Below are 13,488 nucleotides of genomic sequence, written 5' to 3'. Positions count from 1 at the left end.
TTTAGCTCATAGTGGTTGTATTGAAGGAGTCTAGAGCTAGGCTATAGGGATACAAGCTAAAATGAAGGGAACTTAAAAAGTGGGGAAAAATGAAAAGAAAGTATATTAAGAAAGGAATGTGGGATATCTGGGTGGCTCAGTGGGTGAGCATCTGCCTTCAGCTCAGGTTGTGATCCTGAGGACCTGGGATAGTCTTGCACTGGGTTTCCTGCAGGGAGCCTGCTTCTCCCTCTGCCTGTTTCTCTTTCTCTATCTGTGTATCTCATGAATCAATAAATAAAATCTTAAAAAAAAAAGGAATTCAGTTTTGAATAAGAGTAAGAGTTGTGGTTAATTTTAATATGTAAGAGTCAGGACCCTGGAGGGTGATAATAAGGGTTAAGAGTAGGGTTATGGTTAGGGTTACAGTTAGAGTTTGATAATTAGATGCAGGTGATATTAAGATATAATGCTTAGCCATAGGCCAATGGCTAAATGTTGTTGAAAATGAGTTGTAAAACTAAAATAAGTGAGGTGTATATGGGTTATCCACATGCACACTAAACCCAAAATGTGGGTAAAATTATTGGTGGATAATACTTTAATAATTTAGACACTCAGTTTCTTGAGGTTTATGTAGCATGAATTTGGGTATTGCTGTATGAGTAAGAAAGAAGTTAAATAGTGGTCTAATGAGATGGCTACCAGTTTAGTGGTTTGGAAGTGGCTTTGGTAATCAATGCAAATTGGGACCAGTCATTTGTTCTGTGTGCCATATTAGGAATACTGAGGATGGAAATCTTCCTCTCTGCTCTGGCTGTGAATTGTTGACTGGTGTGTTTAGTAAAATGAAATAGGAATAAGAAACTTTCCATGAAAAGCTAGAGTAGAGCGATCTTTGCTTTTCATGAAAGGAAGATTCCATACATGACACAATGATTCTGCAGAAAAGAGGTCAAGGAATGGAGAATCAAGATTTTTTAAAAAGATTAAGCATAAATGGGTACAAGGACTAGGAGATGATAGGTCCTTAATTATGTATATTTTATTTTTATATTACCTCTATGGGAAGTAGTATAAAATACTATAAATATAAATATACAATTTTATATTACCTCTTACTGTGGGAGATGGTTTGAACAATTTATATTAGATCCCTCATAGCTGACTTCACTTTCCTAGTTATTCAATTGGAGCAAGAGTTCTTGGTGTCATTACTTCAAATATTCATATTACTTTAATAATCTCTTAAAGATTGTGGCTATTCTGACTTGATAATAAAAATAAGCAATATATATATATATATATATAAAGTACTGACATTTTACAAATTTCTAATGTTTAGTTTGTCTCAACCACTGTCCAATTTTAAGAACAGTAATATCTCCAGACCACTAATATCATGACATGTATGTTCATTTATATTTCCTGAATGTGTTGCACCATTGTTTTATTTCATTTTTTCATACAAAATATGTATATGTTTTTTTAACTTATGAAATAAATACATTTTACTTCAAACTTAGGAACTAGTTATCTTGCAGTCTTACAAATTTAGGCTTTGATGCCAATATTTTTTAGAACAATTGACACTTTTATCCTTGAAGTTTTATAGGCTTAGATGAAAAGAAGAATGCAGGAAGGAGATAGGATAATTAATAATTTGTCACATGGAAGCATATATTAGAGACAATGAGAAAAAAATAACATATGTGAATAATTTTTATATCTTCCCTAATGTATGTAACTAAATAATTTATCACTTGAAAGTTAAAGGAAGACCTATATAGTGGTATTCACACTCAGTCCATATGTATAAATTGAGACTGCTACATTAAAACATGATAGGTGTTCATGTTTCCATTAATACCCTTTTGTTTTACTAAATATACAGTGAAAATGTTGATACCTATTCATATATTTATAGAACAGTATAATGAATCCAATTGTGTCCTTCATTTAGGTTCTGTAAGTGTCAACCTATGGCCAATTGCCTCAGTTTTGTATACCCAGTCTCACTATGCCTTACAATTATTTAAGAGAAAATGCAATGCAGTGTACTGAGTCATGAGCCAAACACTAGCTCATTTTAACCCGTATCTTCTCTGCATCCTCCATCTTGACTTGCTTATATCTTCCACCTCTGTCTCTGTCATTCTTTTAATTTTTTTTTCTTTTAGTGCTGCTGCTCTGATGGTGTGACTGCTAGAAGACAGATCTTTAAATATCTGCACTTGATTTATCAGCATACATCTCCAGCTCAGAGGGAGGAGAAAAAAATAGTAATGCTTCCTAATCTGCTCTGGTTTGCTCTCACCAATGGCTGAATATGGTGGCTCTATAATGGCTGTGGGTGAGGTCCTGGTATGTGTGAGGATCGCTGTTCCCATTCTCTGGTTGAGGGTGTTTCTGCTTCTTTCTGGACGGTCCCATGTCGGGCACTTCTATCACCATGGTCCCCCAGAAGTGGTGATTCCTTTGAGGATAACAGACAGGAGCATTGTCAAGAAGCCTACAGGCTGGCTTTCTTACTGCCTGCATTTTGGTGGCCAGAGACACGTTTTCCATATAAAGGTCAAGAAGCTTTTGCTGTCCAAAAACTTCCCAGTGTTCACTTACACAGACCAGGGTGCTCTTCTTGAAGACCAGCCATTTATCAGGAAAGACTGCTATTATCATGGCCATGTAGAGGGGGATCCAGATTCCCTGGTTTCTCTGAGTACCTGTTTTGGGGGCTTTCAAGGAATATTACAGATAAATCACATTCTTTATGAAATTTTGCCCAAAAGGCTTTCTACCACATTCGAGCACCTGGTATATAAGATGTACAGCGAGGAGAAACAATTCCCACCTATGAGGTGTGGACTAACAGATGAAAAGATAGCACGACATGTGAAGTTTCAAGAGAGCAGTAATTCCACTTTGGTGCAAAGTGAATATGAAGGTCTGTGGATGCACAAGAGATATGTTGAAATGGCAGTGGTAGTAGACTACAATCGATATGCCTATCGTGAATATAATGTCACAACCGTGCAGCTGGAAGTGATTACTACTATGAACAACGTAAATACCTTCTACCAACCTCTAAATGTCGATGTGAGTTTAGTTGGAATGGAGGTCTGGAATGAAGGAAACCCTGTTGAAATAGAGAACATGGATGTACTTGTGGATTTATTTTGCGCCTGGAAGAAAAAAGGCTTCAATGCCCGTGTGCCCCATGATGCTGCCCATGTTTTTGTAAAAAGAAGATACGGTATTCTTGGCATATCTTATGTCGGATCAATATGTAACTATAATACTAACTGTGCAGTGGATGCTTTCACAAGTGATAATTTGGGTTTTTTTGCATTTGTTGTGTCACATGAGCTTGGTCATTCTCTGGGTATGTGGCATGATGAAGAAACGTGTAAATGTGCAGACAATGTGTGCATAATGTATGCAGAACAGTCTCAGGCAACTAAATTCAGCAACTGCAGTTATGCTCAATATTGGCACACTGCTGTTGGATCAAGATGTATCTTCCATCCACACACTCCAGAGAGAATCTTCAAGTATACGCGCTGTGGGAATGGTGTGGTTGAAGAAGGAGAAGAGTGTGACTGTGGCTCCTTAAACATGTGTACAAAAGATCCATGTTGTCAGTTAGACTGTACTCTGAGTCCTGGAGCTACTTGTGCTTTTGGGCTTTGTTGCAAAGACTGCAAGCTCATGCCATCAGGTGATGTATGTAGAGAACAGGCTAATGAATGTGATCTTCCTGAGTGGTGTGATGGGACATCCTATCAGTGTCCAGAAGATGTGTACGTGCAAGATGGAGTCAAATGCACAGGAGGCGGCTACTGCTATGAAAAGAGATGCAATATCCGTGATGAACTCTGTAGCAGACTTTTTGGCCCAAATGCCAAGAGTGCAAGTCAGATTTGCTACAGTACAGTGAATATTCGGGGTGACCGTTTTGGTAACTGTGGTCTCAAGAACAATCAGTTTATAAAATGTAATACCTCAGATACCCTGTGTGGGAGGGTGCAGTGTCAGGATGTGGCAAAAATCCCCACTCTGAGAGACCATTCTACTCTGCACTGGCTTCACTTCAATGACAGCATCTGCTGGGGTACAGATTTCCACTATGGGATGCCCTTGCCTGATCTTGGTGAAGTAAAAGATGGTACAGAGTGTGGTGAAGAACGTATCTGTGTTCAAAGGAAGTGTATACCTTTGGCATATTTGAAAACTGATTGTTCACCCAAGACCTGCCATAGGAATGGGATCTGCAACAATAGACATCACTGCCATTGTAGCCCTAAGTGGAAGCCCCCCAGCTGCCAGGTAAAAGGCAATGGAGGTAGTGTTGATAGCGGCCCACCCCCAATAAGAAATGGGACTGAAGTGTCACAGAAGGAACAGCAAAAGAAGGCTTACCAGCTACTATTTTGGTTGGTGCCGCCTTCAGTTTTATTATGTTGTTTGTTAATTTGGTTTTTTATGAGAAGGGAAAAAATGGATAAGAAGGAAGAACAGAATGTTTCACCTGCACCCAACGAACAGCAGAATGAATCACCTGAACCTAGTCAAGAAGTAAATGAAAACTAGAGTTATGATTTCCAAAAAGATACTCGATCCCAAATGAACTTGCCTATTAAGTTTTAGCACCCTGTCAGGAGAAAGGTTACAGCTTTCATCACAGATCACTGACAGAAAATCCCTGAGATTTTTTATCATTTGAGATCATAAATGCTAGCCGCTGAGCAATAATCAAAATATACTAATTCTCGGCACATTTATCTTTTCCATTATTTTAGGTAATCTTAGCACTTGATTTTATTTTATGGAATTATTCTGTGTCTCCTGAACAATGGCAGGACGAGGAGAGGGTGTGTTTTTGTCTTTAACTCACTGTCTGACAATTCCAAACACCATTCCCCTTTGTAATCTGCTTTCATATGCAAAGAATAAGAAACCACAAGTCACATTTCTCCTTTGTGAGTCCTCCATTTATACCTATACCAACAGTGGAAATGAGAGGGAGACTGGACATGGGAAGTGTTTTGAATGTTGTTCATGATGGGGTTGCCTCACTGACTCTCACCTTGAAGAGGCAGTGCCTTACACTCTTTATGTTATCACATATAGATATGAATGTAAGTGTAGATAAGGACAGAATGGTATTATATATATGATCTATAGATATACACTTGCATATGTTTATAAATGATCTATAGATATACATTTGCATATGTTTATAATATATATGCATATAGATTTTTTTTCTTTTGGTAATTCCCAGAATCGACAGTACTGTTAGCCTCGGAGATACTGGCACAGCTATGTAATGTCTTACCCTTGGAGTTCTAGACACCCAGTGTCTGAATCCTCCACCAAATCCCGGAGGTTCAGCACCATTTGCCAACCATTTCCTCAGTGGTCAGAGTCTTAGATCCATGGGACTCACTCCAAAAATGTGGCTTCCAATAAGCACATTTCTTCCCTTTGATCTCAGTCTCCCATGCAATAGCTGCACTTCCTGTTAGGGAAGCATGGATGGCTCAGGGAGGCCCCCTTGCTTGCTGGTCTTGGGATAATGGAGAACACAGGAAGGAGTCTGACTTCAGAAGCTCTTGAATTTTCCACACCACTGCCTTTACCATCTTGGGGACATGTTTCATACTCTGGTAGAATTACTTCAAAATCTCAAAAGATAAGAAAAATGACACTTGACATTCCACCCTTGGTAACTTCACTTGTGGTATAAGATGCAGAAGATACTTACAGTTCCAGGTAGGATATGTAAATTTTAGCAGGCCATGTGTCCTCTGTAAGGAAAAATCCTGGAAAATCTCAATTTTATTTTAAACAATATTTTAGAGTGGGTGAACTAAAATGTTGGGCAAGGTAGAATAATTCTGAAAAGCACTTGACATTTTAGCCTCTGAGTCTCTGCTGATGCCAGGTATGAGTTGAACCTTAGGCTTAGCCCAGGTGGAGGACCTTTGCTGAGTGAAAGAGAAATCCTCAATGTCTTAGTTCCTACACAGGGTTAGATAGACTCTAAACATTAGACATTGAGGACCCCTTTCCCTATCAGATTTCCCCAAGTCACAACAGCTAAATCTGAGAGCTTTGTGGGATGCTGGTGAGATCCTTTATGAATTTCTCAAAGGCATTGATCCCCAACATCATGTTATATTTTGAACACAAGGCATAGTAAAAGGATGCTTATCTCAAGCTCATGTTCTCTTTCCCCATCATACATTTACCTGATTTTGTTGTTGCACGTGGCAAAAGATTGAGGGCTGGGTTGTGAACCTCTGGGTGACAGCCAACCACCCATAAACTCTCAGACTGCTAAAACAGAGTCACCTAAACTCATAACTGAAAGCCCAGCAAGCCCATGACTGAACAACACAAGGAAAGGGAATTAGCCCAAGATTTACTAAAAGACACTCACCTCTGACTTGGCACAGCCTATGATTAGATGTATGTAATCAGCTCCTCTATCTTCCTAACAGAGAAAAGATAGAAAACTCCAGAGGGTCACCTAGAGCTACTATGGTTGTCTTATACACAACTCCTGCACATAGTAAAAATTACCACACATACTAAGAATCATAATTCATGACATATTACTAAAGCAAGAAAGAAAGGAAAGAAAAGGTGTGGGGGGGAACTATACCTACAATGCAGATGGTGGAACAAGAGCACACAAAAACACAACAGCAACTATGTGCATTTAAAATGAAAGAAAAAGGGCAGCCTGGGTGGCTCAGCGGTATGGCGCTGCCTTCAGCCCAGGGCATGATCCTGGAGACCAGGGATCGAGTCCTACATCGGGCTCCCTGCATGGAGCCTGCTTCTCCCTCTGCCTGTCTTTGCCTCTCTCTATGTGTGTTTCCCATGAATAAATAAAATAAAATCTTTAAAAAAATAAAATGAAAGAAAAATACACAAAATATAAGAACTAATGTAGAATAAACTAGTAAGCTGGAATCTATACACAAATTTCAATTGAATATTGTAGAATTAAAAAGTACAATACTTGATATGTGTGATAAGCTGATCCTCAGGGAGAGCACTTTGGTCGGTGTAAGTAAACAATGAGATGTCCCTGGACAGAAAAAATTTCTTGACCTTCATGTGGAGAATGTGGCCTCCAAAATGCAGGTTGTAAGAGACCCAGCTGGGAAGCTTCATGACAGTGCCTGCATCAAGGGCATCACACTTCTGGGGGATCATGGTGACAGGACTGCCCAACCTGGAATCATCTAGGAAGGAACTGACACACCTCTAGTCAGAGCATAGGAGGAGATCCTCATATGTACCAGGGCCCTACCCACACTCATTATGGAGCCACCATATTCAGTCATTAATAAGAGCAACAGACGGCAGCTCAGGAAGCATCATTTTGTCTCCTTCCCCTGAGCTGGATGTGGTGCTCTTAATCTGTCCTCTTGCTCAGCTATACCATTCCAGCAGCAGTGCTAAAAGAAAAAACAGAAACAAAAACAAAAACACAAGAGGAAGGACAGAGACAAGGATGAGGGTTATCAGTTGGAGGAGGAAGAGAAAAGTATGGACATGGGTTAAAATGGTGAGTGTTTGGCTCAAGATGTGAGTCAGTAAACTGCATTGCATTTTGTCTTCAATAATAGTAAAGCAGGGATCCCTGGGTGGCGCAGTGGTTTAGCGCCTGCCTTTGGCCCGGGGGGTGATCCTGGAGACCCAGGATCAAATCCCACGTCGGGCTCCCGGTGCATGGAGCCTGCTTCTCCCTCTGCCTATGTCTCTGCCTCTCTCTCTCTCTGTGTGTGTGTGACTATCATAAATAAATAAAAATTAAAAAAAGAGAAAACTTTATTATTATTTTTTTAATTTATTTACGATAGTCATACAGAGAGAGAGAGAGGCAGAGACACAGGTAGAGGGAGAAGCAGGCTCCATGCACCGGGAGCCCGACGTGGGATTCAATCCCGCGTCTCCAGGATCACGCCCTGGGCCAAAGGCAGGCACCAAACCGCTGCGCCACCCAGGGATCCTTTATGAAGAATTCTTGATGTACACATATGGGCATAGTATAAATATCTATACAAAAGTCTCCTTTTCATTTTTCTTTTTAAGGATTTTATTTATTTATTAATGAGAGGCACAAAGAGAGAGAGGCAGAGACAGAGGCAGAGGGAGAAACAGGCTCCACGCAGGGCGCCTGATGTGGGACTTGATTTCAGGACCCGGAGTCAAAGGCAGATGCTCAACTGCTGAGCGACCCAGGCATCCCTCCTTTTCATTTTTCAATGAATAATTTAGGGGCATTACTCAGGGGAGATATAAAAATTACTCACATATGGGATCCCTGGGTGGCGCAGCGGTTTGGCGCCTGCCTTTGGCCCAGGGCGCGATCCTGGAGACTCGGGATCGAATCCCACGTCGGGCTCCCAGCGCATGGAGCCTGCTTCTCCCTCTGCCTGTGTCTCTGCCTCTCTCTCTCTCTCTGTGACTATCATAAATAAATAAAAAATTTAAAAAATATTTAAAAAAAATTACTCACATATATTTTTTCTCATTTTCTGTAGTAAATGCTTCCATGTAACAAATTATTAATTATCCTCTTTCCCCACATACCTCTTTTCATCCACACCTGTGAAACTGCAAGGATCAAGGCATCAATTGTCTCCACAAATGTTGGTAGCTACTCTAATGGTACCCTCATTCTGTAATCAGTACATAACAGTGGTATTGCAAGAGCGAGTATATTCGGTTGGTGATGGATACTACTCAAATGCGTTTACCTTTGATTCTCCTAATCAGAAGAACAATATTTTTAAAACCTCTAGCCGTGTAAAATGGAAGGAAATCAAACTAGCTGGAAGAGTAACAGCTAGGGATCAGCATATACTGAAGGCAAACTAAAGTTCCTTCAGAAATGCAAAGGAAATCAATAATCCTAGATAGAGGGAAGAAAGCTTTGAGGAAGGTAATATTGTCTTATGGTGGCAAGACATCAAAGCTGGTATTTATTTTTAAGATAGCAAGGTAATCACTGTCTTGTGTTAGAGAGTAAAATGTATGGATTTCATAAATAAAAATACATATACATATTTTGCTTGAAATATAGAACAAAAATCGTCTAAATAACACAAATGTATTACCACATATTTGTGAAAAAGAAATCTGGTATCAGCACAATGCCTGGCTGGTAATAGTGATTTGTTGCTTTCTTCTTTAAATACATACATAATGTGCACACATGGTGCTACACACTTGGGAAACATAAATGAGCATATTGTCAAGAAAATTTAATAATATGGAGCTCAAATCTAGACAGAGAGGATGGGGCAAAGATACACATTAGGAATTTGTAAAATTGAATTCAATATTTGATATATGAGATTTTTATTTTTATTTGTCTGGGGAAATACCCACTGTCTTCATCCGATCATTAAGGTGAGATTGTTTAAAGTAAAAACGGTTGGTGTAGTTGAAAAAACACAAGATAGTGAAGTTGGCTACAAGAGATGTAAAACAGACTGATCAAGTCCACATCTCATAATTGATAATATCTCGAATTATTCTCCTGTCATTTATGGAAACCTCCATTTATAAAAAGCAACAACAATCATTTCTCCATCAAACTTCTCCATGGATAACTCCGTGGTTATTCATGGTTAATTCTGCTACACTAAACCTACCAGTTAATAGCTGAAGAGCATGGAAAGATCAGCAGAGATTTCCCACTCAGAACACCCATAGGCCGTACTATCAGACATCTGGTTGTAGTTCACTCTGATTATCAAACTCACTTCCAACCCCTAAGATGACAGCTAGCCATTCCATTAAACCACTATTTAGCTTATTTTCCTATTCACACACCAACTACCAAGGAGTCTTACATAAATTTCAAAGAATTGGATGTCTTATCTACTAATGTATTATCCACCAATAATTTTACTCACATCCCAGGTTTAGCGAACATATGGACAACTGAGATAACATCTGGTTTATTCTAGCTTTACAACTCATTTTCAACAATTGGCCTATGGCTAAATAGTGTATCTTATTATCAAACCCTACCCACCCTCCTAACCCTAACCCTAATCTAACCCTAACCCTAACCATAACCTTAACTCATTTTCAACTTCCACTGTCCTCTTACATATTAAATAGTTAACCACAAGTCTCATTCTCATTCAAAACTTAATTCTCAAATTTCTGGGCAAATATAACTTTTCATTCCATTTTTTCCCACGTTTTAAGTTCCTTTATTTTACCTCTTATCCCAATAGCCTGGCTCTAGATTCCATCAATACAACTAGAATGGGCTCAAGCCAAACTGGGTCAATTCTCTTTCCTGCTTTCTACACTTTTACAACAAACTACCCAAACTGTAGGAAAATCAATATCTCTAGGGGAATGAATGCGTGAAAGGTGAAAAGTACAAACTGGTTAAGACAGCCTGACATTCCAACCTAAAGGATGAAATCAGGAACAAATATTTATTTATGCATCTAACAATTTGTTGTCCACTTTGTTTCTTAACTTTCTGATGTTTTTTAAATTTCCTCAATAACATGCAGGACCTTCGGCTGACAACCTGTTGTCTTTGTTTTCACAAGCAGTTGTTACTAAATTTCAATAATGATAGTTTAAATTGTAAGACTAAGACTTTTTATTTATGGCACATTTAATAAGGATCTGATATTTTTATTTGTCTTTCTTGTTGAAGATAGTTGGTGAAAAACTTGTTTCAGGCTGAACATTGACCTCATCATTAAAGTGACCTAAATTCCTAGAGTGCTTAAAAATGTTTCTAGGACTAAAGGGAGAGATATTTCACAAGATGCCAAGAGCCCACAGGAAGATATAAGATCTCTAAATTAAATCTTTGAGGATACCTCTAAAATTGTGAGTAGAATCCTAATATACCCATTTGCTCTCCATTTCTCTCTTTATATATATTTGATAACTATTATGGAGTATTGATTATAATAGAAAAGAATTATTTGTAAATAATATAGTGTTAAGAGTGATCTTAATCAATTTAAATCAACCAGAATTAATTTCTAAGATGTCAGCTTGCAAAAATGTAAAAGGAAGACAAACTCCAAACATATTTATATCAAACTGAATTTGTCCTCATAACATTATTTTATACAATGACACAAAAGACACATCACCTGAGAGGGTATAACATTTTCTTTAATGTGGTAGAGTGCCATAATAGTATAGAAACTTCCAGTGGATCTCCATACATTGCCTTTTATAAATTCTTCTTTTCTTTCCCTAAAGATTGATAAAATTCATCAATCTAGCTGCCCTAATTACCACCTCCACTCTCACTTTCATTTAAACCTAATTCAGTCTTTCTCAAACAATGAGTAACAACCCATTAGAAACATAGTTTAGTGGCTCTCAACTGAGTAAATAGACTGGAATCAGACATAATACAGGCCACAGATCCTCCTTAAGATTAAAAAATTGGCAAAGGAATCATGTTGTGCTTGTATGTATGTATGTGTATGTGTATTCATGTATACACAAGCACTATTGCTTCTCTCTTTTATTGCTAAATTCTTGAATGACCTATCAGCAGTAGAATTAATGGTGCCCCTGGTCTTTTCACACTATTGTCCTGTCATAGGTAATTTTACTACTGATCTCTATGGACAGAATTTTATTTGAGACTTTACATGACAAAGATTAGTAACAATCCCTTCCAGTTCAGCTCTCATTTGTTCTAGATTTGTGTTCTAGATTTAACTGCTTAGCAACAAGACTTTCCCAATTCCAAAGACCACAGCAACTGGATAAAAGTTCTACTCTGGCTCCAACTTCTCTATCAAGCTTTATCTTAACTCTTCAATATGAATAAATGTGATTACATTTTTTATTCCAATTTTATGAGCTCCCTGAACACAGTAGAACATTTTATCCTCAGTACTTCTGCCCTGTTCCCAAATTATTTTCTGAACACTAAACCACATTATGGAACACTTGTAATATGTAGGTTCCAGAAAGAAGTTTTACCCTATTTAAACCATTTTATAAAGATACAGACATCAGTAATCATCTGCGACTTTCATTACAAGGTCAATAAATAACTCAGAGACATTTCATATGTACAAATAAATATGCTCAACTATTAGGAAAGAACTGCATCAGCAAGAAAAGGGAAAGTAAAATTTAAAAGGAGAGAGAAGTGAATTAAATATACTGTGGATTTTGATGTCAGCACCTTGGTGATAAAAGACATTTTTCCTCCCTCACCCCTCTTTTTATTTATTTGTTTTAATTTTAATTTCTTTTTTTTAATTTTTATTTATTTATGATAGTCACACACACACACAGAGAGAGAGAGGCAGAGAGAGAAGCAGGCTCCAAGCACCGGGAGCCCGACGTGGGATTCGATCCCGGGTCTCCAGGATCGAGCCCTGGGCCAAAGGCAGGCGCTAAACTGCTGCGCCACCCAGGGATCCCCTCACCCCTCTTTTTAAACAACTATTTAGACATGAACAAGAGTGCCTTCTCATTGGGAGAGACCAGGGAGGACTCTTGCTCATTTGCGACAAGGGCAAATAAACAATCAAGACTTTGGTGAGATATGCAAAACTAAAGGAGTTGACAAACCTATCCCACTTCCATTTGCTTTGGCAAAGAGAGAAAACAAGCAAACCTGGAGAATACTGAACTGAGTAGAAATAAATAGGTGAGAAAAAATTGATGTAAGTTCAGCCTGCCAGACAGGGGATTCCAGCATGTCATTGGAGTGGGATAAGGACAAATTTGGTTGCAATGGACAATGATGAACTTGACTAGAGTCATGGCCCATCCTCAGGGTAATAATACTGCAGAGTAAGCTCTCTGGCAGCGGCAGCAGAGATATTTTCTGCAGAGGTCAAAAGAGTCCATTTCTCCTATGGAGGAGGTGGAAAAAGTGTGTGGCTGCACAGCTAACCCAGTTTTGGGAGTCTCCAGTGGAGAAACCTGTTTGTCTCCAGTAGCTCCCAAGTTTCTGAAGAAGAATCACTATCACAGGGTGAAGAAGAAGGGGAAAAAAGCAGACAAGAATATCAAAGTTCATAAAAGAAACATGGTTCATGCTATGTTTTTAGGACTTCACAAGAAGTGTGCACAAAAGCCTCTGGGATTGCCCATGGGAAGATCTCCTTACCAACCTATAGGTATCTCCAAAACCCAGATTGTGGAACCCACACCTCTCCCCACTCTGTGGTGAGTATCTTGTATATGCTCCCGAGTGTAGCAGTGAGAGAAATGTAGATAATCAATGTGCTCTCAGAAAAATGGTTCACAGTTTGTGAGTGAAAGAGATCATAAACTGGAGCTGTGGCATCACCTTCTGAAAAACAAAATAGAAGTTTCTCAGCCAGTTAGATAAGTTACGAGATCAAGAGTGAAGGAAAAAAAAAAAGCTAATGAATTCTACCACAAGAGGGAATAAGAAGATGAAGCAGTTTTATCCACGACAAACCTAGGATCCCCAGGGAAGCGCACTAATGAACA

At 38.8% G+C, this 13,488-nt stretch overlaps 1 protein-coding gene across 1 annotated transcript; it reads left to right on the top strand.

Moving 5' to 3' along the window:
- Positions 1 to 2,298: 2,298 nt before the first annotated feature.
- Positions 2,299 to 4,569, top strand: LOC129523207 (disintegrin and metalloproteinase domain-containing protein 20-like). Its single transcript, XM_055345818.1, has one exon. The coding sequence runs from the start codon at positions 2,299 to 2,301 to the stop codon at positions 4,567 to 4,569; it is 2,271 nt and encodes a 756-aa protein (XP_055201793.1).
- The last annotated feature ends 8,919 nt before the right edge of the window (positions 4,570 to 13,488 follow it).

Source organism: Nyctereutes procyonoides, unplaced genomic scaffold (genome assembly GCF_905146905.1).
Source record: "Nyctereutes procyonoides isolate TBG_1078 unplaced genomic scaffold, NYPRO_anot_genome, whole genome shotgun sequence".
In the NCBI taxonomy this organism is placed as follows: domain Eukaryota; kingdom Metazoa; phylum Chordata; class Mammalia; order Carnivora; family Canidae; genus Nyctereutes; species Nyctereutes procyonoides.
This window is presented reverse-complemented; position numbering and strand designations above follow the sequence as displayed.

Coding starts and splice junctions, on each gene's coding strand:
- LOC129523207 (XM_055345818.1), top strand. CDS start 2,299: ATGGCTGAATATGGTGGCTCTATAATGGCTGTGGGTGAGGTCCTGGTA.